Raw genomic sequence first — 26,984 nt, 5'->3', positions numbered from 1 at the left:
CTGAGGACCTATAAGCAATAACAACAACAACAAAATTTGAATTTGAATAAACAATGGATAGGTAGGTCTCTGAACTGTACTTAGTGTCTCCTTAGTGTTGCTAGTTAAGTGGGATTGGCCAGAGCTGAGGTTTTTACCTACATTGCCTTCTTCAACTTAATGTTTTTAATAAATATTTTTTATTCATCTAAAGAACATACCTAATGAATTTAATATATGCTTATCATCTCAGTTTACAGCTTGCTTTCTGTTGTTTTTTTTTAATCTAGGAGAATGCTGCTCTGTTTTTTCCTTTGGACTTACTGTATGGTGTGTGGAAATTAATAGCTCTTTCACCTGCATACTTAGACACAACATTCTAGTTGGACTGAGATTTCATTGTTTAAACCTGATGTAGGCAAACAGAAAAGCTAGATACAGAGTTTTATTCTGTTACAACTCACCTCCTGTTTGCTTTTTGATTCAGGAATATTGTGTCTTTCATCCATCGCTAACATCTGTTAATGCATCTTCCAAGAGAAACTGTCAGAAGTCATACTCAAATGCTATCTTTGAGCTAACAATAAACACAGATTGTGACTGTATTTCATCACAGGGTTAATGTGTTCACCCTATGTCTCTTGACAGGTGTTTCTGAATGCTTTTCATGCCTATGATAGTAACTCTATTATTTGCATATAGTTTTGAATCTATTTTATCTTCTCTGGAATGTTAGTGTTTACTGAGTACACTATAAGGTTTAGACTCTTTGCTCATTTAAGTCAGTTTTATTTTCATAATAGGAATGTTTGTTGGCTCCTTCAGCATTCTAGAACGTTGTTACAAGCTAGTCTGATACCTCCGGTCACTCAATTTGAGTAAAACCCGTCTTAACCGATAAATTTGAATACTGTAAGAGAAAATCCACTTTTCATTGTTATGACAGTAGCAATCAATTGCCTATCACTTTTAATCAGAGGATTAAAAAATGTTATTTTTAGGATTTGTCATATTGTCCTATCTCAGTCTAACTGCCTAGTTTCTGTTTCTGGATAACACAACTAAAAATATTCAGGCCTGACATATCATAATGAAGCATATTATTGTTAGAATTACTTGGATATCTGCAAAAGTAGACACTTCCGTTATTGTGTTCATTTCTATCTGCACTTCACAGATTGAACTGAAAAAGATACTTCAGTCAGTATTATTTTTACCATTTGTCTATTTTAGTGGTGGAGCTGCATGTATAGCTGTAGTTCAGTGGGCCTTTGAGATCTTATAAACAGTTGGTAAAGCAGTTAAATCTTTGGGTAAAAGATACTGCATAAATATCTATCACCTAATAATTACCAAGTACACCTTAGTTGTACTGAGTTACCAGTTGTTACTGGATGCCTGAGTGCAAATAATTTATTACTGCATTGTTTGCAAGTTAGATTCTACAAGTTTGTAAATTTTGTTGTAATTTCTTATTTAGAATAGTATCAAATTACTTTGCTAGCTCTTTATGATCTAAAATGACCTCCTTCTCTCTGCAATATTACAGACAGAATGGTTTATAATGGTGAATAGACAAATAATAGACAAGCTGTTTCTCGATTCAGGATAGTTTCTTTGCTGTTCAGGTGTCATCTGTACCTGTTTGATCAGTTCATCTCAGGAGATGGGCTTGGTTAAGAAAACTAGACTGATGTTTTATGTATCAGACAAAAAATTCTCTATACCTCTGATCTGACACTGGTTCCAGAAGTGTTCATTTATACATAAATCATGGTGGATATACACACAGATTGTCACCTATTGGCCTAGTGCCCCACTGCCCAGCAGTCAACGTGTTGCAGGTAGACTTCTCACTGAGACTTCCGTGATTATTTAGTCCTAGATGACTTGTCTCTTCTGGTCTGCAGCTTTGGGACTACCTGGCATCTCCGAAGGACACCACCTTTTGCTTGGTGCTCTTCCCTGGGATGTGAGAGGATGTCTTCTACTCTGCTGCTGGCCTAAGACCTTGCCTAGCATTTCCGCATCTGATTATGCATACTCAAGAGTTCCTCTCGGCTGGGGTCATGCATTGTTTACAGTTATGCATGGAGATGGTATGACAGCAAAGCAGGGAACAGCATTTTAGCAAAGTAAGTTTACTACTGTAATTTTAAAGTGTTAAAGCCCTCAGGACTTAAAAAAAAAAAAAAAAAAAGAGAGATTATTTAGTCTCATATTACTTTTTCTCATGACTCATTAGGGGTTTTTGGGGTTTGTTTTTTTTTTTTGCCTTCCTATACATTCATCACCTTCTTTGTCATAGTGACCAGAACTACATACCAAGCAGAATGCTGTCCTCTGTTTCTGTGGTCAGAAGCACCTAATACAGCAGCCATAAATTTCCAAATTCTTTAAAGTCTATCAGTGGAGAAACCATTACCGGATTGTAGCAATAATCAGATAATGTGGAGTCAGTAGCCATAGACTGAAAGCAAGCAAGCCAGCATAGTGTACTAGCTTGTTGAAGAAGTTCACATCTCTGACCAATGTTACTCATCTTGAATTTGGGCTGCCCAGCAGCTGAGTGGTAATATACACTGTGGTAGTAGCATTACCAAGGAGGAACACCATTTTCACCACCAATGGCAACATACCGTATAATGTTCGGCAACTGCAAGGCTGCTTTCCTGGACAGGGTAGCCAACTGCAATGCAGTTTAATAGGCTGCTGTAAAGCAAATCCAGTCTTGCTTAATTCTAGTGTGATATTTCCACAGTTAGTACAACATAATTTATAATTTGATATGATAATATCTTGCAGTCTTGTTGCCTAAACTCCTGAATTACTGAACTTTGATTTAGTTAAACAAGAATGTGCACAAAATTTAGGTCAAGCTGACCCACCCCCTCAAGTCGTTAAATACTCAAGTCCCCACCATCTCAAGTTGTCAAAACAGATGAATGAAAGGACTTCCGATCAAGAGAGTCAATCTTGGGAAACAAAGAACAGATAATGATAAGAACACTGTTACGAAAATTATGCAGAAAGAAAGCTCCAAGTGAAAAAGATCTGGCTGCAAGAAGAGACAAGCTGATAAGGTGTTGCAATCACTAATATGCTCTAGAAGTGAGAAACTGGTAACCAATCTTGGGCGTGAATGAAAATGAATATGTAATGTACTATGAATATGCCAGTACTCTACTGTATATAAAGTGTACCCTTGAGCAGCTTGGTGTACATGTTAGGAGGAAGGATCCCCCATGCACCCAGTGCTGCAATAAACCAATGTTGGCTTTCTAAACTACCGTTTGGTTTGGAGCATTTTCCTCATTACAATTTTTGGTAACACTAGGACTTGCATGCAAACACGTGGCATATAGTCTGCAATATATAGAAAATAAAATTATCTAATACCATAATTTTAAAGATTATGAAATTAAGAAATACTCTACATAGAGACTATTTTCAGGGATTCCGTTTTAGCAGTAACAGTTCTTTCACTTTCCTTGTTCATTCTGGGGGAAGTTGTACACATCGTTTCTTTTTATTTTCTTGATTATCAAAATTTATTATCAGGCTCTGTGTGGGTAAGGATTGAAGACGGGCAAAAGAGAAATACATAGCTATTTGAAATTTCTTGGATGTTTTCTACTCTCCCACCTGTTGGAAAGGGGTATGGAGGTTAGTTTCTTTTTTTCCCCCTCCCTCAGCTCTCTTGTCTTCAACAGATATGAAGGTGAATTTAAGGGATGATGGAGAGAATGTAGCTAGCAGGTGAAGGGACAAGAAATGCCTTATTGAAGAGAATGGGAAGGTTTTTTGGAGCTATCATAACTATTATTACAGATTTGGCCTGGATTCCCTTCAAAGATGGTCACTAAATCTTTCTGTGGCTATGCTCACTGTTTGGATCCTGTTTGTAACATCCAGTGTAACTAGGGTTCAGTCCCAGCTTTTAGCTTTGGGCCTATAGTTTTCCCTTGAAACAGAGGCTTTCTCACAATATTACTTTCCTAAAATCAACAAGATAAGATGGTTATCTCACTGTCCTCAAAATACCCGCTGAGCAAAATTAAGAATGGAGAAAGCTGCTCCTATGTCAAATGCAGGGAACAGTGCATGGGGAGGTATTTTGAGGTTAGTATTTAAAAGCATAATCTCCAAAGTTTTCATCTCTCTATGAAAAGATGGGAGAATTGCAGAAACTGGGCTTCTCTTACACCATTTCTTTTTCTAGAGGCTATTTTGCTATTGGGGATTTAAGAATTTAAGCAAAATATCCTTGTTGCCTAAACTCCCCAGTTACCAAATTCTGATTTAGTTGGAACAAGAATGTGCACAAAGTTTAGGTCAAGCTGACCCACTCTTTCCAGTTGTTAATGCTTAAGCCCCCGCCATCCATCTCCAGTCTCACAACGGATGACTGAAAGGTCTTCTAATCAAGGGAGTCAATCTTGTGAAACAAAGAACAGATGATGATAAGAGAGGGTCTGCAGCAGAAAACGCAGGCAGAGCTGGTTCAGGAGTTAGTAAAGGAGTGCTAAGTAAGGGATGTGTGAAATAACTGGTGGAGTCATGGGGCAAACAATGGGATGAAGCCGAGTGAAGAGATGAGGACCATCAGGTCATCTGGATGACCACCTGGAGGCGTAACTGCCTAGGCGTGAAGAGTTATACATATGCAAATAATTCCGAGAAATTTAATGTGTATGTGTAACTGTGTAACATAAAATGGGACTCGCAAAATAGTTTGGCATGCAGGGTAGGTGGAACGATCCTCCATGCATCCGGCGCCGCAATAAATAATGCCCTTCTTAATGTACCATTGGTGTTAAGGAGTTTTACTCCTGGATTTCAGTGACATCCTGAGAAAATCATACTTTTAAATCTTTCTGTATTTCTCATCTGCTTCTGATCAATCAGCAAAAAGCTTGTTGGAAGAGAGGATCAGAGAAGATAGAAGCATGTATTAGGAACTGGATGCACTTTTGAATTTGTAAAGAATGGGTGCTCTTAGTTCTTCCTTTTTTTAAGGATATGACTTATAAAGTGAAGAGCTAATTCATGGTGCTGTATAGTCATGTTATAATTCAGAGTCCTGTAGCTTTAAGCCAAACTTAGTTTGAAGGATCTGAATGTGTGGGCACTGGAACGTCAGACTGAGATGAAGTTAAGTTCTTTAAAATTAGGTATGGGGGGCATTTTATCTGTCTAGTTTGAATATTTCCTATTTCAGTGGGCTAAATGTTGAGAGAATGCCTGACAGCAGAGGGGAGGGAAGTGTGTAGTTGGAATTTTATGGTAAGAGCTCTGGAGTAGGCCTTGTGTAACTCAGACTAGTTTCAAGAGTGCTGTAAAGGTTACAATTACTTTGTTACCGTTACCATCTGCGCTTTCTGTTTGTCATGGACCCTTGTACTTGCAGCAGTTGCAAGAACTAACAGAAGTTAATATGTGCTAGATAGTGATCACAGAAATATATGCAGAAAAAAAAGGTAAAGCTTCCCCTTGTTCTCCCTGCCACCAAAGCAGGACAGAGGTTTAGAAATAATTGTGCAGGAGAAAGGAAAGGAGTGGTCTGAGGGGTTCAGGCACAGCAAGGATAAGAACAAGAAAGTGAAAAATTGATGGTGAAAGTGTTGATGAGGATGAAAAAAAAAAGTGAAGTGAGAAAGTTATTTTAAGCACAACTGAAATGATCTAAAAATATTTCTAAAATGTCTGGTGAGAATTATTTAAGCACTTTAACTTCCAGGTGAAGTTGTCTTGCAACTTTTGGCTCACAAAACTATCATCCTCGACCCTCTGCTTAATGAATAATTCCTACAGCCTTTAGTTTTCTGGATTACCCATGAAACGGCTGTCCCTATGAGAGATCTTTGGAATTCAAAACTTTCTCATCTACCCCTTGCTGCAGCAGGCTCATAAGACAGGCAGATCGAATGACTTGGCACTGTCTTGCTGTCACGTCAGTAAAGAGGACTATATGATGACCTAATGGAACTTTTGCAGCCTGTACTACCTATAGACACTCTCGAGTCATCTTATGCAGCTGCCAACTTCATTTGCAAGAGTGAGCAACTGCCTCGATACTTGCCAAATGTTTCCGCTGCCAGTATATTCAGCGGTGTGTAACATACCCCATCCTAGCTGCTGAGTTTTCTTACAGTTGCTCATAAGCACAGGGGTATCAGAGTTTCACTTCAGCTTTGAGTCAGATCTTGCAATCATCCTCTTAAGATTTTCAGGCTCCTAGGTGATTGCAATTGCTAAACCCAGGTCTCTTCAGAGGTAGTTTACTTGTACATTATTAAGTAAGAACAGAAGTCCTTCAGACTTATTCTGGGGTTACCACTTTGTGGGCAGAGCACCTTCACAGAGTTTAGCAATTCTTTATCTGTTGATTTGATATTTTTTGCACTAGGCAGACCCAGCCTGAATCACTTAAGCTGATGTCATTCCCTTCAACATTCAAGTTTGCTGTCTGATCCAAACTGCATCTTTCAAGATATGTTCTTTCTTAGGGCATCCTTAATTTTCTCAGGTGTTTTTTGTCTTTGAATCATGTACTTAATAGTGATTTTTTAAAATTATTTTGTAAAGTCTGTCATGGGGAGATTCTTTGTCAGTTCTGTGCAGCAAAGGATCCTTCCTCTCCCTCCATCCAAGATGCTCCCATGATTTAAGACATTCCCCTTTGCAGGATGTTCTGTTTCATTATGTGTCTAAATTTACATGGGCCACTTGATGCAGTTTTTTGCCATGATATATATCTGTCACCTGTTAAATTTGGGCCCACTGAGCTTTTTCAGCACTTTATAAGTCATTTGGCTACTTTAATAATCCCTGACTGTACTATGGCTGTGATTCATTCATCTTGATAGCTCTCCAGGATGCACTATTTGTATCATGATTTTGGCATTAATTCTTGACTTTTCCACAGCAAAACCCCAAATCTACCTGTTACCTGTAGTTTTGAGTCTTATTTCCCAGCTGTTTAAGTTCTGCAACCTTAGCAAGGGGCTGTTTCTTGGCTTTGGAATAATCATACTGTTTTTCCTTTCCTTAGAAAAATACTCCAATCTACTCTCACAGCTCCCATTTTTCATGAACTTCCAAATAGAAAGATTTAATCGACTTGAAAACTGGATTTTTAAATATTAATATTTAAATTGGGAGGCATCTGTTTTGGTGGTTTTTTTTAAAGGAAAGAAACAAGCAAATTAAAAAAAAAAGCACCGAATCCAATACTTTTTTTTCTTTTCAGAATTCTGAGTAGATTAGTGAATTCTACCTTGAAAATATGAAGGAAAAATGAGCTGTAGCTTGTGCACAAAATTAAAACAGGGCATACAGAAGTCAGTGACTTGATGCGAGGGGTGTGTGTATGGCTGTTTTCTTCAGAATTTCCCCCTTGCTACCTGTGGTTTGCTGTCCCCTCAGTTATGCTAATACAAGTTTTTGTAGGGTGCATTGCAAACTCCTTTTAGGAGTCTGAGGAAGCTTTTTCAGTGTGTTTCTTTTGTGTGGGTTATTTGTCCTGTGGCATAGTGGGTGAGGGAACTGCTGGTTGTTAAAACTAAGGCACCTTAGAAAAAAGGATTAATTTGCAGACAAATCAGCTCCCTGGTCTGACTTGCTCAGAAGATTTGTGAGTGCTCGTATCAGCACAGTGAAGGTGCGGGAACCTGATACGTTGGGGGGGAGGCAGAAATTCCTGTTATGGCAATGTCCCACATTTATGTTGACTTAAACCAATTATTAAACTCTGCTTTCAAAAAAAATTAGCCTGTAGCTGGATCATCTGCGTGAACTGGCTGTGCATTGCCTAAGTGCTGGTGTTGGTGGATGGTATGGGATGAAGCGTGAACTGTGGCAGCATTTCTTTTTTGTAATTTGTCTTGGAGCTACACCTATTGTTTTTGCTCAAAAATGTCTATATGTAACATTAATATCCACGCTTCTCACCTTCTGTGATTTCTTATCCAAGTACTGATATGACCTTAGGCTAATGAGCAGAGCTATTTAAAAAAGCTTGGGGGGGTCGGGGAGGAATAGATCTTGGTTGACAGCCAGCTTCATTTTTACAAGGGTTATTTTACACTCCTGCAGAACAATATGTAATTCAGACTGACTCCTTCAGGCACTTGCTCAAAAGAAATCTTTGTAGTGGCATTTTGCTATAATTGCATTAGTGTGGAAACCTGGTCTCTCTAGCAACATTAAGCAGTAAGGTGATAGAGTAATACATGTTTAGGTAGGTCTGTATTAGGAGTTGCTGCATCTGGTAGCCCAGAGTAGAGGAGCCTGCTGCAGCTCCTTGTGGCTAGGTCCATGAGGATGTATTTCCAAGAGGCACATGCACATCTGTACACACTATATCTATATATACATGGCCAGCCATACAAAAAATGTAGCATGTGTGCAACACAAGCAGCATCAATTTCCTTATCCTTTTCCTTTACTGGCTGACTGGGATGAAAGCCTGTCTGTGGAAAATGTATGTATACAATACGGATCCCTCCAGCAAGTAGCCTTTAAGACTCCTACTCTGCACAGTATCTGGTCCCTGGATCCCCTTGTCTCCCAGTTGCCCCACAAACCTGCACTGGGTCTCTCTGGCAGCTGGTCTGGATTTATGACCTTACCAGCAGCCAGTCCCCCAGGTCTCCTGGTCCCTCCAGTAGCCAAATCTCAGACCTTCTGGTCTCTCTAGTATCTGGCCCAGACCCATGCTTACTTCAATTCTTGGCGCCCAGGCCTACCTGCTGGCTAGTCCAGCTTGGTGTTCACCAGAGATCAGACACTGACATAGGTGCCCGGGCTGTATGCACAGGCTCTGGCCTCTGCAAGTGCCCCAAGCACCCAGGCCCCTGTGACCCATTGTACAACTCCAGTTACCAGCATGTACACTTTTATGCGTGCAGATTAGAGGTTCACTTTACTCAGGAAAACAGTTACAAATGTACTTTAATAAGAAGATAGGACAAACAGCAGTGTTCAGGCACGGGGCATGGCTGGACAACTGTACTGAACAGCCACCTGTTTCTGTATATCTGGCCACTTTTATCCCTTCACCTCAGTATTTTCCTATGCTTGTTCTGTCCCAAACCACTTCAGTCCCTCCCTTTGCTTTCCTTCGGTTCTTCCTCTAATTATCCTGTACTATGCTTTCTGCAATCCCAAAATACTCTTCCTGGCATCTCATAACGAGTCCCATACCCAGTGGGCAGTAACCCCCTCCTTCAGTCTGCGAGGTGAGCTAGAGGGAGCCTCTCCTGTGGACTTGTCCGTCTGGATTTTACCCCAGGCCCACTGGGCTGCTGTGTTTCCGATAGACCTGGGAGCAGCTGGACTGAGGGCTCATTTCCTTTCGTTTGGGTCTTTGAGATTTGTCTGCCTGACACCGTTCATCTGTGCTGTGTCTGTGGGGACACAATCTAACACTGACTTCTTTCCTTTTGGCACTAAAAAGTCAAGAGATTGGGCACTGCACAACTGCATAAGCAGCAGAGGGTAAGCGTAGCCTCACCTGTGACTCCTCAATTCTGATACTGCCAGAGCCTAAACTATCTGAGGCAGATTAATTTTTTTTCCCCTAGTTACTTAAGAACAACCAAGAGCATAAATTTTAACAACAACAAAAGAATAACCATCAGCTTTCTACTCTTGGTAAAGTGCAGAGTGTGGGGAAATAGGGAAGGATTAGGTGTTTAAAAGTGATGGTTTTAATACGATGCTTCTAACCACATGAGTATTTTGTTTCTCAAATTTTAGTGTAATGGGCTTCAGACTATAAAATGCTTTATTTAATCTTGGCTTGAAAGCAATTCCAGCAAAGTGGACTGGTTGCAATTTTGTTAGGTGGTACAGACAAGCCAAGCCTCAGAAATGGTTCCAAACTTGCTTGTTATTCTAAATGCTGATTGATTTTTAGCAGTTAAAAGTCTCCCTTTGTTTAGTTTGAATTTCTTGTTTTGAATATGGCTTGTGTCTGCTTTGGGTTTTTTCCCCTTAGAGCAAACAAGTTTATACCTAGATCTTTATAGCCTTAAGATATTTCCACCTATAATTAGATTTCTCCTCCCCCCCCCCCCCCCCCCCCCCCTCTCCGGGCTCCCTTGTTTTCAAGGCTGAACATGTTAAGCCTGAGAAGCTGTTACCGCTATCTCAAGTGGTGTTTGTTTCTACCCTCCGGACTCTTTTCAGTTGCGTACGTCATTTTTCAAACTTAGTTTTTGCGTTTATTTGAGGGCACCTTTCCTCACATCTGCAGTTTTTTCCTCTTCCATTTAGTTTAGACCACAGAACCATAAAGCCTCGCATGCATTTTTGCGTGGTACGAAGACTTGGCTTAAGCTGATAGGTTTTTGAGCAAACACCAGACTCAACGACTTGTTAGGAAAACCCAGATTTTCACCCCGAAAAGACGCGTGGAAGCACTATTACAAAAGCAGGCTGCTTCCTGGTAGATAGTCCGAAAATCCCTGCACCCGCACGCTGTGACGCCCTGGGCAGAGCTGTCAGGACTGACGGCAGCCTCCAGCCGCAGCCCCTGCCCGCCGCCGCCGCCGCTCGCAGCCAGCCGTGTGCTCGCTGTAAGCAAAAGCCGACTCGGTGGCGGCGCGGCGGCGTTGGGCGCTCGCTCGCTGGCATTTTGTCGCCGTTCCTGCCGGCGGGGGAGGCTCGGCCGCCGAGAGGAGCGGCCTCTTTAAGAAGCCCCCGTGTAAGTAGCTGGAGCAGGCTGCCAAGTGCGGGAGAAGCTCAGCTTTACTGCGAGGCCCGCGCCCGAGTGTAACCTAACCGGCTGGAGGCTCCGCCGCCCCTGATTGACAGCAGGACCAGCATTATGCAAATGGCGCGGGGAGCGCGGCGGCGGCCGGGGGCTCTGTCAGGGAGCTCTCTACACACGCCGCCCGCGCCCTGTAACGTGCCGTGCGGTTCACAAAGCAATTGTTGCTTTTTTGGGGACGACGTTACATGTAAAATCATCTCGAGCGCGGTTTCTGTTCGAGATAACGTGTGAGGCAGCTAGGGAGATGTGTTAGAGCTTGGTACTCGAGCTAAATTAGGTAATTTTTAGCTGGGTAATGTGCTAATCTGTAAACCTCTATGTTTTTAAATCCTGCGTACGCCCGGTCTCTTCATACAAAAGTGTATTTTGCTTGTTTCTTCTCGTCTTCTTCAGTCTGAAGCCTTATGTAGGTCAGGCTTGGCTTAAGCAGATTTCCTGAACCTGCGTCAGCTTAAGCTGAAGGAATTTTAATAAACCCTCCCTTGTAGGCGTGGGCCTAAATGAGACTAGCCTAGTTAAGCCTGATCTTTTTCTGTTTGTGAAAGAGCTGAGCAGAGCTAGGAACTGCATGGTGGCTTCAGAAACGGCTTCCTTAATTCAAAGATAACAATGGTTGGGAAGGCCAGATCTTCTAATTTTACCTTACCTGAAAAGCTCGATTTGCTAAAACTCGTGAAGCCGTACGTTAAAATTCTCGAAGAACATACCAATAAGCATTCTGTAATAGTGGAAAAAAACAAATGCTGGGATATCATAGCTGATAACTACAATGCCATCGGAGTAGATCGCCCTCCTCGTACTGCACAGGGCCTGCGCACGCTGTACAAGAGGCTCAAAGAATATGCCAAACAGGAGCTATTGCAGCAAAAGGAGACTCACTCAGATTGTAAAAGCAGCATTTCCGAGCCAACCAAGAAAGTTGTAGAGATGATTCCACAGATTTCCAGTGTGTGTTTAAGAGACAGGAGCGGTGCTCAAAGGTGAGACGATTCTTTTTATTTTGTTACTGAATGAAAATTATGGCGCCTCCTATCTACTCTGTAACGCTTTGCTTGTGTTCCGGTTCCTAAAGGAAATGTTTATCAGAGAAGATCCCCGAATGGGGAACAATGACAAAATAATACAGCTTTTGTTTTATGGGAAGCTTTATGGTGACTTAGCACTGCATTCATTTTTTCAGCTCTCATTCAAAGCCTGTTTCAGACTCTTTGTCATACTCTGGAAAGTGAGGGTTAAGAGAGAATCAAAGAGAAATGGGAGCTCCAACCTCTACCCCTCCCCTACCTTTTAATAGGCAGATTATTCAAACACTGGCAAAGTGGTGGCTATTCTCCTCCATTTAAGGTAATACTGCAGTCATTTTGCAACATATGGAACTATTACCAGTTTATACAAGATTTTAAATAAAGTTAGTCCGCAAAGCTAAGAAACCTTACTCGTGCACCTTTTTTCTCTCATTTACTCTGATGCTTGCATGTTAAGTTTTAACTGATCCCAGTCCTTAAAAAAAACAACCCACCAAACCAAAACACTGGCTCCCCACACCACAGTGTCTTTGTGAGTGCAAATTTTTTTTTTTTTAATTATGCTTTTCTTGCATTGATGGTGGTTCTCTGAAACTGGAGCAAAGCTAATTGCAGTCTGAACCCCAAGCTGGTTCTGTACCATGCATTAGGCAGTTAAATACAGAGAGAAACTGATAGGTACAGCACTAGGAGTTTGGGGTTTTTTTTGGTAGGGTTCTGGGGTTTTTTTGTGGTTGTTTTTTTTTGTGTTTTTTTTTTTCTTTTTTTTTTACTGCTTAGTAAAGTGAGACACACTGTCTAGATTTGAGCGAGACATAATACAGGCAAGCAGCGTGCAGGCTTTCTCCCACAGCTGGCTAATGCCCCTCGTATCTGACTTGCAATACTCTGCTGGTTCTGTATTGGTCCTTGAGAGATCAAAACCCGCCTGGGTCAGGTTTTGGTTCTTCCAGATACAAAAAGTAAGCTAGGGAGAGAGGGGGAAAAAAACATCAAACAACTCCCCAGCAACCTTGAGAAAGCTCTCATTTTTCTTATTTTCCCAATCAGATTAATGGGACGCAAACTTCCCATATTTTATCACATATACTGATAGTCGGTGCAGCAGCGTAACACTCTTAACGAAAAGCTGGCATGCGCACAGACGCTGAATTGGATTCATGGTGCCACTGGTTGAACTGAATGGTAACAATTGTCTAAATCCCAACATGCCAGATGCTCTAAAAATATGCTGTTGTGGGTCCTTTGCGTAAAAAAAGCCTGAAGCAACTGGGCTGTGCTGCTGCTCTTGGTAAATGCCCCTGTAGGAACCGTTCCAAAGAATTCTCTGGAACAAAACAAGGCTTTTAATTGCGCTAATAAAGGTTGCAGTGTCTTGACTACCAACTTTTGTACGGAGGGGAAAAAAAGTAGTGTGAGAACTTTGGTTTGTAGATCGGCTTATAAAAAGCACTGACGCTTTTCTTGAATGATTAAGAGCTAATGATCTCCATAGTTTGTCTCCTATAATTTAAACATTATTTGCAGTCCCTTATGGGTCTGGGAACATTGACTTGATTACTGCTTACCCAAAATGGTTGTTCCTAGGAACAGCCAATACACTGTATGCTGAAGGAAAAGAATATCATTAAAAGATTTATTTTTTCCCCTGCTCAAATACATCATTATTTGATAGTTCTAATTTTAACTCTTGAGTTGCATTAGTTTTCAAAACCCTGTATTGGGTTTTAACTCACCAGGATATGGCTTAGGTTTTGTAGAATGGAAATACAGCTTTCAATGAATCCAAGTTCTTAATCACACCTTTAAGCAATTTCTAGCTGTTGTGATTAAACAAAACCTGGTGAATCATGGGTGCCTGCAGGGTTATAAACACCATCCCCCAGTTGTGGTAACTGTTGTTTGTCTTTCTTTCAGTCAAGTTGTCAGAAGCAACATTAGTAACCACCGTACAGGCAGCTCTTTTGTTTTTCAATTCCTTCTTTCTCTCTTTGCTGTCTTAATTGTTTTCCTCTGAAGAGACCGACTCGAAAGGGGGGGGCGAGGGGAGAAAGCCTCATCAGAGTTACCTGAAGATTTTGGTAATTTTCTAGTTCTGTGTGGATTACACTTTAAGAGATGGATTTTTCACTGTTTGGAGGCACTAGTGTACGTTAGACTAAATCTTACCTATCTTTCTTCTCTTTAACCTTTCTCACTTTCTCTTTCTGCTCTCTCTGTTTCTTTTTGTCAGAATGACCTGCTTCTCCTGCTGGTTGTTTCCACTTTTCTCAGGCTAGAAGCTGGCCAGGAGCCAGCAAATAAGGAGGAGGGAAGCTGTATTAGAAGCGGCAGTTGTGAAGAGGGGGAAACCCAGAATTACAGTCTGCACTGGGGAAAACAAGTGAAAATTTGTGTGCAGGATAATGCTTCCGATGCTCGATGAGAGGAGTAAAAGGAATGTGAGAAAGAAGTATATGGGAAAAGGTGAAGCTTTGTGGCATGAGGCGGAGGGAGTAAGGTGACATAATTGATGCTTTATAGGCAGCTCAGGTAACAGTCAATATAATTAAGATCCTGGTGTTTTCTTCAGGTCTGAATGAAAGGTCTGTTTTCAATACCTGCTTCAGATGGACTTTTTAAAAAAAATAATCTGTAGTTAAAATAATTTGGGTGGTTGGCAAGATTAATTTTTGGAAAATATATTGCTCTCACCCTGTTGAACATTTTTACAATTGAGTATTGAGAAGCTTTCATGGTTTTATTCCAGAAAATGTGCTTTCATGGTAATGGATGGTAGGATGGATCAGGGTCCTTTGGAAATTGCAACTATGACTGCTTATTTCTTTTAAACCAAGAGTGTTGAAGACCATGGGAGGTGCAGAAGAAATGATCATGCTATCTTTTGATTAAGGAGTTAGTGCATTTACACAAGAAGAAGGATGTACAAAGTAAATTTCTCCTTTGCTTCTGAGAATTTGAACCCACATCTATTGCTAACCAGGAGAGTGTTTTAATAATCAGATAAGTGTTTCTCAGTTTGTGGATTATAGGGCTCACAAGGAGTTTGGAAAGTGTAAACAAACACCTCTGACTCCCCAGTTTAATAGACATCCTCCAGGGTTGGTGAGCATCCGTGAATGATCTGCTTGCTGCCTTTAGCTACTAGCAGCAGCTCAGTTCTTCAAGGGTTGGGGGAAATGTTTTATATCTGCAACTGCCAGTTACAGCCTCAGTTTTAGACAGTCATGGTCATGATGATGCACTGTCTTAGGTATCAGTACCAAGTTAATATATTCCTGTTCCCATGTTACACTATACTGCCTTCCCAGTCATGCTGAAAGTATTCTTTGTAGATGTGTACTGTAGAATAGTTCAAGAAGCTGATCTGGCTTAAAAAAGCCTTACCTGAATGAAGGAGTGATGTGCAGAAGTGTAGGGTTTCAAACGCTACTGATGGTAGAGAAGTGGCAGGAACAGCTTGAGCCATTATTACCATCAAAACCAATGTAATGTCAAATCCTGATTTGAGGTGCTGCTGACTCAGGGGTTTACACAAAGACAGATGAGTCAAGTGGGCGTTGTACTTTCGAAGAGCAATGAACAGAACTATAGGCTGTTCTTGATGGAAACATTTCTGTGTTCTCTTGAAGCTTCAGAAGAATACTGAGATCACTGATTCAAAGAGAAGGAGCAAGGATTAGCTTGATTCCATAATCTACTGGCAGAGTCGTCATTTGGGCTGTTTTCTTTTCCCAAGGCTCTTTGTGTAACTTTATACAGTGATTGTTTTACATAAAAAAAACCCCCACAACCAAATGCTTGGGTGCCTGAATCGGAAACAGGGAACACATTAGAACAAGAGGAGATGAGTAAGTTCGGGACATGGAAATGTTTCTGCCACAGTCCACTCAATCTAAATTAATGCCCTTCTAAAATCCCATTATAGGTTATATAAACTCTTTCCTCTGTCACTTGCATGACTTGTTGCTGCTTTGTTTTATTCTATTTTTTTATTTGTTGCTAATAGCCCTTCTTGCTTCTGCAGTGTCAGAAGAAGGGCCTACCAGGACAGTTCCCTGTTGGCTGTACTGCCTTTATAGCAATAGAATCTGGGTAAGACAGGGCTGTGTACGTGTGGTGTAAGGAAGGAGGGATACAGGTGGTGTTCATGTAATGAAGTAGACTCCCAGGCATAGATAGCAGAGTAGTATTTCAAATGAAACTTTGGTTACTTACAACTACGCCTTTTAAAAATAGTTTTTAATGGATTATTTAAATATGATTTTGTGTGTTCTAGTGCTAGTATCAATAAAGAAACAATTGCTGGTACCAGTTCACCACAGGCAATGTTGGATCACCATCCTGCAACAGTCATGATGGAGTTGCAGTTGGAAGAGGATGTCAAACCTCCTCCTTCTTTGATTATAGACTCACAGCCAAATGAGAACTTAGAGGAAGAACAACAGCTGGTGCATGTTATGGAAAGGTCTCCTTCAACATCAGTATCTTCAGTTGATATGAGAGTGATGATGCCTCCCTCTCCTGTACCAAGAAGAGAAGAGTTTTTTAGGCTTGAGGTTGGAGAACGCTTTAGACCTATATGTGGTTATGACCCACAGATGTTACAAATGCTGAAAGAAGAGCATCAAATAATAATAGAAAATCAAAGAAAAATTGGTCTTTATGTCCAAGAAAAAAGGGATGGTTTGAAAAGAAAGCAACAACTGGAAGAAGAACTGTTGCGAGCAAAAATCAAAGTAGAGAAGCTGAAGGCGATACGACTACGCCATGATCTGCCAGAATACAGCAACATCTAAATGTTTTATGACTTCCGCCATATTATTTGAAATGATAATAAACGCTCTTGCCCTATCAAAATTGTTCTTTATGTTAATATGGTTGGATCAAAATACGAGCTTGAGAGGTGAAAGCATATTTTCCATGTTGTTCACGTACAGTAGAAAAATACCTCGTATGGATTTGAATGCACCAACTCGTCTGGTCTGAAGTATAATCAAGTCCTGTATATTTAAGTGTTTAGGTTGATAAAAATCTGAACTTTTGAAATATTTCCACTTAATCTCTGAGTTGTGATGAGCTAATGGAAATTTAGCTCAGCTCTTGTAAAAAAAATTGATCGTATGCATTATTTTCCCAAATAATCACCTATTCTTTAATATCTTAATGAAGTTGCAGATTAATAAGTTCATGTAAAAAGGAAGAATAAGAGGCTATGTTTAAATGTCTTATTCTTTTCAAGTTTGTAAATCTTATGATGGTGAGATTTTGCTGGTATATCAGCTTGGAAAAGAAAATTACCCATTTGTTACATTTTTTTTTAATGTTCAGTAGGCAGTTGAATAAATGTACATCTTTATAAAAGTTAATACTTTCTATTGTTTCCAGTGGAGTTTTTCCATAGGATGTTATCAAAATAGAGACAATGAATGCAACGCTTGGTTTTTAAAACTGCATGCATGTGTAATTTGTGTGTATAGTACACAATGATCGTATATTCAGTTATAGTAATTATACTGGTGATCAACCACAAAAATGTCTAATTTCCTCACTTGCATGCATAATTACTACAGTGCATGTGCAACCAAGACAGTTGCAGGTGCCTTTGATCAATATCACTGACTATAAGCTACTGAAATGAAATGGTTTCTGTATGTAAGTAACATGTGACTTGAAATCAACAGAAGATTCTGTGTTATTCTGTGTACCTTTTATAAATGCTGTTGTTCTGGTCTTTCGATTAGTTTCAAATAAAAAGCCCCAAATGAAAAGGAAATTGATTCTTCTCTCTGTCCTAGTAAGCAGCCATTTCCTCTGCAGTTACAATCAACGTTCATAACTGGAAGAAAAATACCTGGAAAGCATAAGTCCCAGATCATTCATTTCTTCACAATTCTTAGTCTCCTGCCTGTTATGAATGGATCCACAACTGCCTTAGACCTCTTGTTCCTTATTCCCTGTAACAATACTTTCTCCTTCCTCTGACCTTTAGCACTAGAAAAGGAAATGAAGCACGGCATCAAGGAAAAAGAACAAAGGAGATGTAATTTCTCCTATACTTCCCATCTCAGAGGGTCTCAACAACAGAAAGAACAAAAGCAATAGGAAAGAGAATATTTCTTCCTGCGACTGCTTGTAACTGTTGCTCCTGTTGCTCCTGTTGCCACTGTTTTCCCAAATTTGCTGCTTCCTCCATTCCCACAGAACCTCAGCCTATGAGCATGGGGCACTGGTCTGCATCAGCAGACTCTGAATGAGGTAAGCCTCTCACCTCCTCGTTGGTCTTCTGAATGAGTCAGGTTACCTTTGTAGCCACAGGAATAAAATCTTACTAAAAACTGAAGGTTGGAAGGGTGTAAGCTTAATTGAGTGGCCAGTGGAGCTTAGGGAATTATAGTTAAAATCTTACAGTAGTGTTACGGGAGAAACAGTCGTGACTGTTGCTGCTCAGGATAACTTCAACAGGTTACAGGTGGGAAGAGTAGAGAAAGCAAGTCTTGTTTGCAAACTGAGGAAGACTGAGAAAAATCCAGACAGTGAAAACAGAGGTTATCAATATGGAGTTTTCCTCTTCCAGTTGTTTTCTAGAGAAGAGAGCACTGTAACGGTTTGTTCTGTTGGGAATTTTTGCATGTGCTGAAAATGATGATGCCTGAATAAGTGGCCTCTGTTTCTGTGCAGTCCTTGGCTTTCTGCTGTGTTTTTCAGTTCAAGGACATTGATCTGTTTCTGTATAGCTGGAAACACTTCAATGAGATACTCACTTCCCTGAGTTCACCAGAGTGAAAATACTGGCTTTAATAAATAAATAAGGATTTTATTTGTTCTACTTCTCAGAAATAGGAAACAGCAATAAATTCTCTGCATTTGTCTTATAATTTGGAAGTGTCTGATCTGTTCCTTTCAGTTGAAAATCAGATTTCCGGTTTCAAGTGGTAAGGAATTAATTTCTATTTGTTGATTCTGTCCTTACATATTATGCAAATGAACAAGTTTTTAATAGTTCAGAAAATAATTCCCATATGGCTCATTATATTAACAGTGGGTTTGATTTATAGCCAGTCTTATGTTGGCCACCAAAATGCTCTAGAGACTTGAGAGTATTTTGTGTTGAATTCTCCATTCTCCTTGAGCTAGATGAAGAGGTGACCTCGAGGGTTTCTATTGGCATGGTATTTTTATTTTGAGGACTAGAACCAAAGGAATTTCCAGTCTTTGAAAGCTTGCAGTCCTTTCTGAACTGGCAGGCAAAGCAGATGCAAAAATAGGACTATGGGTAGAGAAAAGTCTGCCTTGTATTCTTAGTATTGGAAAGGGAAGGATGCAAATGATTAAAGAAATAAAATACCACCAGCCTAGTCAGAACTGTCTCCTTATAAGCAGTGTTCTTCCACATTTGGTTGTTCTGGCTTTGTCTTCATTTCTTAGTGGAAGGCCTTTCTTATCTGCAGGCAGCACCTCAAGTTCAGAGATCTCTCATGCTTCTTGTTTGCTTTGTCCTCAGTTGTGTGTTTCTTTTGGTTTTGGGGGAGCTTGGGGTGGGGGGAGACATCTCTTGAGTCCCTGCGGAGCTTGCTTGTTTCTCTACCAGTAACATGATGTTTACTTCCTTTCACTACAGAAATGTTTCCTCCTTCAGTGAAATTATATTGCTCTTGTCAGTGCAGTATGGTGCTGCCTGTGCTGGTGGATCTGCGTTTCTTTCTCACTCCACATCTGCTTTACAGGATCAGGTTATCTGTCTGAGTCAGACTTCTCACTTCCCAGCGCCTGTTCCTGTTTTTTTTTCCATGTATACCTAATGTGGGTACATGCACCACAGCTGTGGCTGGACCTTGAAGTGCTATGAATTTTTACTGTTCCAGCAAATGATATTTCTTTAGCATGTGTGAAGGGGCCGATAGGAAGCCCTTCCCTCCTTCACCCCCATTCTTATCCTCTTACTCCCTTCACTACATCTGGCAGTGCCATTCCCTGTCTGCATGTTTATAATGTACGTAGTACAGGCAGAGTAATTTTAGGCAAGGACAAATTTCTAGCGTATGTTCATGTCCTTCTACTAAGATAACTGAAATAAACAGGCTCCACAACTAATTTTAATTGCTAACACCTAGTGGGCTTATGTTTAGGATTAGTGTAAAAAACTGTAACTATGATAGCTTTGTGGTAATTGTGATAGCGTCTTGTGTACCTTCATCTGAGCAACGTCTAATGACCAGTCTGTAATTTTGTTGGCTGGTCCCTCATTATCTTGCTTTTTTTTTGTCCCTCCCTGCTTGCCCCCATAAGCTTTTGACTCCTGTGGAGTCATCTCCGTTGAAGTGCTTGCCTTAGATCAGAATTCTTAGCAAGTAAAAATGGTAGGAGAGAGAAGTACTCCCAAGACTGGAGACGTTACTTATAGTTAATTTGCTTGTCATACTCCTGTTTTCAACCATCTTCCACTGTACTAGCTTCAATTCCATTCTTTCATTTATATTTCTAAACATTTTCTGGATTAGGATTTTTTCCCCCCATATGATGAAAATACATAGACTTGCACTCTATGGTCAAACTTTGGTTCCGCTGGATTTCCAATAGGCAAAGTCAGTAATTGCTTATAATTAAGAGCGAGTTGTTTCAAAGTGAGAGGAACAAATGAGGAATTGTGATATCCATGCTGGCTGGCTGAACTGTCTTTTAAAATTATTGGTATCTTACTTTAAAGTGCTTTAGGATATTTCCGTACGAATTTTAATTTTGGTAAAATCATAAAAAGATCACTCATGAAGATGTTAAAGTGTTTTTTTCCTAGGATGCTGTTTACTTTGCTATTTTGCATGTGAAAATAAAGAGAAACGTTTAAAAATAATGCCTTTTAGCATTTTTTTAGGTTTTAAAATATATGAAATACAGCTTCTCAGTGTGTATTCCTAACAAGTTATGTTATTATTCTGCCTTAAATATCTGGGTCTTAAGTCATTTGAGAAATCTAATTGTGTAAGTCTTAGATTGAAAAAAAAAAGTGTGCTATTTACAGTAGTTAGAATAATAGTCTGTTAGGTGTGCGTGTAACATGACTAAATTTAAGTCATTCTGTGACCTATGTTTCTGTGCTTTCTCTCTGCTAAAAATGAAAGCATTCACCTTGATGTTGGCCAGGTTGCCTTTGTAGTGATGGTTGCTCTTAAATGGCATCCAGTTTGTCTGGGTGAAGCTTCCTCCATAATAAAGGTGCAATTTCCTGAAGTTTTATTAAATGCTAGCTAACTAGCTAAAATTAGTCTCTCTGAATTTTTCCTTGTAAAACGTACAGTTGTTTGGTGCTAAAGTAGTTGGAAACCTTGCTTGAGATTTGTGTGTAAGGGGAGGTGGATGAGGGTCAGAGAACCCTGGAAGGCTCAGTCCTCTGCAGGCGCTGGCATTCCCCACTACCCCTGCCTTTCTTCTGTGCTATGGGATTTTCACACTCTGTTATCCTAGTGATTACAGTAAATGATTTGTTGATGTATCCACACGTCTCTGAGTGAACGTAACACCTTGTTTGACTCTGTATTATTCACACAAGAAGAGTATCATATAATTTTCATTGAATACTTAATCAGCAGTTACTCCACATGATTTATGATTTCTGCAGTTACTCCACATGATTTATATTTACTGTTTAGCAAAACTGAGGACTTGAAAAATCCTACTTAATTTTTCGTATTTTATGTATGCAAATACAATTTTTTAAAAAAGAAGGCAGTTTCCTGGCTGTTTCCTGTTGGCTCTCAATTTTCATCTATACTTAGCACAATCACAATAATTAGCGTAATTTAATATAGATGTCGGCTAAAAATAATTCCTCTGGATTATGGTGCTCCTCCATACTCTGTTGATGTCAGGACCCAGTTTGATTAAGGCTCAGTCACTTTGGTTACAGTATTCTGTACGTTGCCACTTGCTTACTTTGTGTGTCTTTATGTGTCTTTATGTGATCCCCGTCTGTATTGCTAGTGCTTTCTCAAAATACAGCAGTTTCCAAAGTTAGAACTTTCTGCATTCTTGAAATAAATAAATCAGTTTATAAATTATTGATCTTTTATCTTCTTTTTTTAGCTTCAATTTAACAGGACAACAGGACAAAATGTTTCTCTAGTTTGGGAATGGGGAGGAGGATTTTTAGACTGCTTGTGGTTAGTTACTACATTGTTTCCTCTATTGTATTAGATAAAACCTGATGCAGTAGTCTTGAGTTGTATCGACTATTAATCACTGAAGATGTCATGTGAGAGAAAGTAATTTATAACTCAGAAACAGTTTGCAGGTAAATTTTATTTAGCTCATTTGTTGATACTATCAAGAGTACTGTCTTGTGGAGTTGAAGCATTTATGTCTGGCATGTGCCAGAAACATAGAATTAACATAGGGTATGTAGGACTACTGTTACTATTGATATATTCTGTACCATAATATGGCATTCACTTAGAGGTGCATTATAAACCAAAAAAAAATATTTTCTTTTTACTTGTAAGCTCTGCAAGTTTCACCCAAGTGATGTTTGCATTATTTTGCATTGTAAGGAAGCTTTGCCAGTAGGTTATACATCATGATGGACTTCCGGGTGACATTACTACATAGCATCAACTATCAGTTTGGCTAAACTACTTTATGCTGGGTTGCCACCTCTCAGGATATAATGTGTGTGTTCTGTATATGCATTTGTGTTTATTTATGTCTCAGCTTTTTTCTGTGAAACAGATTGTGAGAAGAATACTCTGTTTTGGATATATTGAATTTTGATTGTCTTTCCTTTGTAGTGTTCTAGTTTCCCTGTGCTTCTGAAAAAGCACTTGAAATTTGGCATCAAGTCGGTCTTTCGCCATTCCGGTAAAACCTTGCAAAAGTTTGTCTTATTCATAAGTCCTTGGCAAACATGGAATTTGGTCATTTTCAGTACAAGTTTTTTCTACTTCAGATGTAGTCCCTAATAACTGAATTCTTAGGAGAGCCAGTTAACCTGGGCACATTGCACTGTTGAGAGCAGAACAGGGATTTCCCAGCTGTGAACACCTTGAAGGAAAGCAAGGAAATGTATCCCTAGTTTTGCCACTAACAGGCCAGGCAGCTTCAGTGAGGAAGCCACTTTGTTTAGATCCAGAGAGGGTGACAGATGACAGTAAGGTTCTCCAGTACAACTGCTCTTCTTTTGGGGTGGTAAGAATTTCAGAACCTTTGGACTGTACAGCTGGATAGGTAACGGCCCAGCTTATCTGCAAAAAGGCCAGCAATAGCCTGGAAAATATGGTTTGTAACTCTGTGATGCAGTGCTGCATAGTGTGTGTGCAGAAAAGGACTGAACTAAGCTTGCTTTTGGAATTTAGCTATTGTTGTTTGTTATAATTATTTATGTTAGATAAAATCTGTGACTTTCAGAAGAGTTTTCATTATATAACTATATGCTAATTTGCTATAGTTGAGTTCTGAAAATACACAATTCCTAAGTGACCTTCCAAGATGGTACCAAAGATGTTTTTCAGCAGTCCAGAAGTTAAGTATATTTGGAGAGTTTCAAATACTTCAGCTCTGCAGATACAGTGGACGTCTGTAAAGATTGTTTTCAGATGAAATACAGTGAGATGAATCTGATCTGTTTTTAAATCTCATCCTTCTCTGATGAGTATGCACATGCATATACATACGTACACGCAGACACATAAGGTATACACCCAATGAGATATACATACGGTAAGTTGGTAAGAAGAGCTGCACATGCTGCAGAGGCTTTCAGGCGACATCAAGGGTTGTAGCAGTCCCTTGGGAACAGCAAGTGGACCCAGTCTGCTGATGGAAGGCTGCCACATCTCCGTGTCTTCTAGCGTTTCCTTATATAAGTAGTCTGCTCAGGACCAAAAATAGGCAGGGTTGATACAAAGTACGCTCTTGTTAAAGGCATCCTGAATTTACAGCTCCCTGCATGGAATCATCTTACTGATTTGCATTGGAATTTCTATGCAATTTAGGTTGTATTCGGTTTTGTTAGATCCAGAGCCAGCAAAGGCAGCGTAGTAAGCACCGCTTACCTCCACAAGGGTGAATTTCTTCTCTTCCCTCCTCCCTCATCTTCCCTGTTCCAGTTTTGCTTTCCTAGTAAGAATTACAACTAGAGCTCTAGGTATTCATGCTTGGGCCATAAATATTACTTTTCTGCTTGGACTACTGAATGGATTACATTTATGTAAATCAAAGTTATGTAACTTGATTTGGAAAGATTACTCTTTCCTTCTCCAAATATTTCGTCAGCTACTCTGCAAGTAATCAAGTAATCACTGCATAACACATGAAAATTCTCAAAAATATGACTCATCCTTTGTGTGCCTCTTTTCAGGGTATGTCATAAATTTTAAACAGTCCTGTTTAAATAATTTAGGGTAAAAATATATTGTGTTTTATGCTTGTGACAGTGGGCATAAGTTTTACTGATTATTATTTTATTTTAAGGACTCTTTGTTATAATCCAGGGAAATCAAAGATGGCCATTAACAAACACAAACAGTACATTAAAAATGTCTTACCTTCCAATATGTGCTAAACCAGATGTTAATACGAAGGATATGTAATCTTAATAAATCCCTTTCTGCCTGCTTGCTTTTTGTTACAGATCTAAAAGTCTTTGCATTTTAGGAACAGAGATTTTGTACACCACAGAAATAGTTTTATTTTTAATAAAAAACAGTAGAAGTAATAGCAAATGCTTAAGAGAATGCCAAACTATACATTTTCAAAGTACCACATATCGATTTAGCTGTGTACCTTTCATTAACATTTAAACACAAAAAGATGCATACATAGATCTCTGCAAGCTACTTCAAAAATTTACTTATTTTTGAGATGGCTACAGTTAGCCTGTGATAGTGTAATAGTCTAATAATTATTTATTAGTAATTTGGATTTTTTGATAATTAAGTATTTGGAATTTTCTTACTTATATCCCATTGAGACTATCATTTATTGCAATAACATTCAATATTTACAGAACCCAAGTATAAATGTTGCTTTCTGACCTCATTTTTGCATTTATTTTTTGAAGTAAAAGGGCCTTTACTTGACAAATTAATCAAAACAACTTTTGGTGTGGATGGCAGCATTAAGAAGTGTAGTAAACAGTCAACTTGGATGGCATTTGAGTGGTTCCAGTGTTTTACCAAGCTGATCTGGCTCACTGCACCGAATGATTCCTGCAGCCTTTCAGAATTCTCAATGATGCTGACTTTTCCTTTGATAATAGGACTTGCACATCTATTTCTGTGGACTTGACAGAAGCTTTCAGCTTACTTCATTAAATTTTTACAGTGTAGCAGGACTCAGTTGGATTTTTAGGCAGTTGGGAGGTTTAGGAAGAATAGTTTCCTACCATGGAGCTATAGTTTTGAGAGTTATGTGCTCTCCATCCTCCCTTCTCTGCAGCTGATACCCTTAAGAGGTAAATGTTTCATTGAATGATGATGAGAGGATTGTTTCTACTTGTAGTGGTTTTGTGTGGCAAGGTTTTGGTAGCAGGGGGGCTGCAAGGGTGGTTTCTGTGAGAAGCTGCCAGAAGCTTCCCCCATGTCCAGTGGAGCCAATGCCAGCTGGCTCGAAGACGAACCTGCCACTGGCCAAGGCTGAGCTCATCAACGATGGTGGTAGCACCTCTAGGATAGCGTATTTAGAAAAAAATTAATCTGCGCCAGCAGGGGAGAGGCATGAGACTGTCTGAGAGAAACAGCTCTGCAGACGCCAGGGTCAGTGAAGAAAGAGGGGGAGGAGGTGCTCCAGGTGCCGAAGCAGAGGTTCCCCTGCAGCCTGTGGTGAGGGCCTGTTCCCCTGCAGCCCGTGGAGGTTAATGGTGGACCAGATGCCCACTCCACAGCCTGTGGAGACCCCGTGCCAGAGCAGATGGATACCCAAAGGAGGCTGTGAACCTGTGGGATGCCCACACTGAAGCAAGATTGCTGGCAGGACTTGTGGACCTGTGAAGAAAGCCCAGGCAGGAGCAGGTTTGCTGGCAGGTCTTGTGACCCCGCATGGGATCCACACTGGAGCAGTCCATTTCTGAAGGACCACATCCCATGGAAGGGACCCACGCTGGACCAGTGTTTGAAGGACTGCAACCTGTGGGAAGAACCCACGTTGGAGAAGTTCATGGAGAACTGTCTGCCGTGGGAGGGACACCATGCTGGAGCAGGGGAAGAGTTTGAGGAGGGAGTGGCAGAAACATGTGATGAACTGACCCCAACCTCCATTCCCCGTTCACCTGCGCTGCTTGGGGGGAGGACACAGAGAAATCTGGAATTAAGTTAAGCTTGGGAACAGGAGAGAGGTGGGGGGAAGGTGTTTTTTTCTGATTTGAATGGTAATAAATTAAACTTATTCTCCCCAAGTCTAGTCCCTTTTGCCCATGACGGTAATTGCTGAGTGGTCTCCTGTCCTTATCTTGACCCATGAGCCTTCCGTTAGATTTTCTCTCCCCTGTCTGGTTGAGGAGGGGAGTGATAAAGGAGCAGTCTTGGTGGGCATCTGGCATTCAGCCAAGGTCAAACCACTACACTACTTATTCAAATTAAGTACATCTACTGTCTGCATTATTGTGTGTAGAAGTTTCCAGTTTGAAAAGACAATCAAGGTTACAAATGTAAGTACCCAGAAGCCTGCAAATACGCACAACCTGCATCCAGCCTTCTGATGCAGTTGGGTATAGTCATTAGTTACATGATTATGGCTTATGTTTCTGTAGGCTTCCTTGCCAGTTTCTGTTCACAGAATGGACTGAGTCCACTTATTCAGTATTTTTTTTCCACCTCTTTGTTCAGTTATAGACTTGTGCCTTTTTTTCAGCACACTATCTGAACTATTTTGAATTAATTGGCTAGTGTTTTTTTCCTCTGGTGCCCATCATGATAGCATCTGAGTGCTTCACATATGTAATTATATTTCACAACATCCTTGTGAGATAAGAGGTTGGTATAATCTCCACTTTCTATGAGATAAAGTGGGAGCTAAGGCACGAAGAGAATAAACCCCAAAACCCCTGTTATTGCTGAACGTGCAGAGTGAATCAGTTAGGACTGCATTATCTCAGTGCTTCAGTATACTGTACAGTAAATCTTGCCAAACCACAACTTGCAGTTGCACCTGTGAGCATTCACTTATTACTACAAATGAGTGAATCACAAGTCAGGTGCTCAGACAGATGTTTA

At 40.1% G+C, this 26,984-nt stretch overlaps 2 protein-coding genes across 3 annotated transcripts in view; both read left to right on the top strand.

Annotated features, from left to right (window-relative positions):
- RAD54B (RAD54 homolog B) overlaps window positions 1-26,984 on the top strand; it is a 70,042-nt gene that overhangs the window by 9,416 nt on the left and 33,642 nt on the right. The window contains exon 1 of one of the 2 annotated variants that reach the window (XM_040586202.1): window positions 11,640-11,739. The exons of the other annotated variant lie outside the window; for it this stretch is intronic. The gene's annotated coding sequence lies outside the window, so the exon portion shown is untranslated. Of the gene's footprint in view, window positions 1-11,639; window positions 11,740-26,984 lie in introns of those variants that run through there. 2 annotated transcript variants of the gene reach the window in all.
- Window positions 10,698-17,560, top strand: LOC121084570 (fibrinogen silencer binding protein). The gene is made up of 2 exons (XM_040586203.1): window positions 10,698-11,739; window positions 16,064-17,560. The coding sequence occupies exons 1-2, from the start codon at window positions 11,369-11,371 to the stop codon at window positions 16,581-16,583; spliced, it is 891 nt and encodes a 296-aa protein (XP_040442137.1). The 5' UTR covers window positions 10,698-11,368; the 3' UTR covers window positions 16,584-17,560.

Source organism: Falco naumanni, chromosome 3 (assembly GCF_017639655.2).
Source record: "Falco naumanni isolate bFalNau1 chromosome 3, bFalNau1.pat, whole genome shotgun sequence".
Classification (NCBI taxonomy): domain Eukaryota; kingdom Metazoa; phylum Chordata; class Aves; order Falconiformes; family Falconidae; genus Falco; species Falco naumanni.
This window is presented reverse-complemented; position numbering and strand designations above follow the sequence as displayed.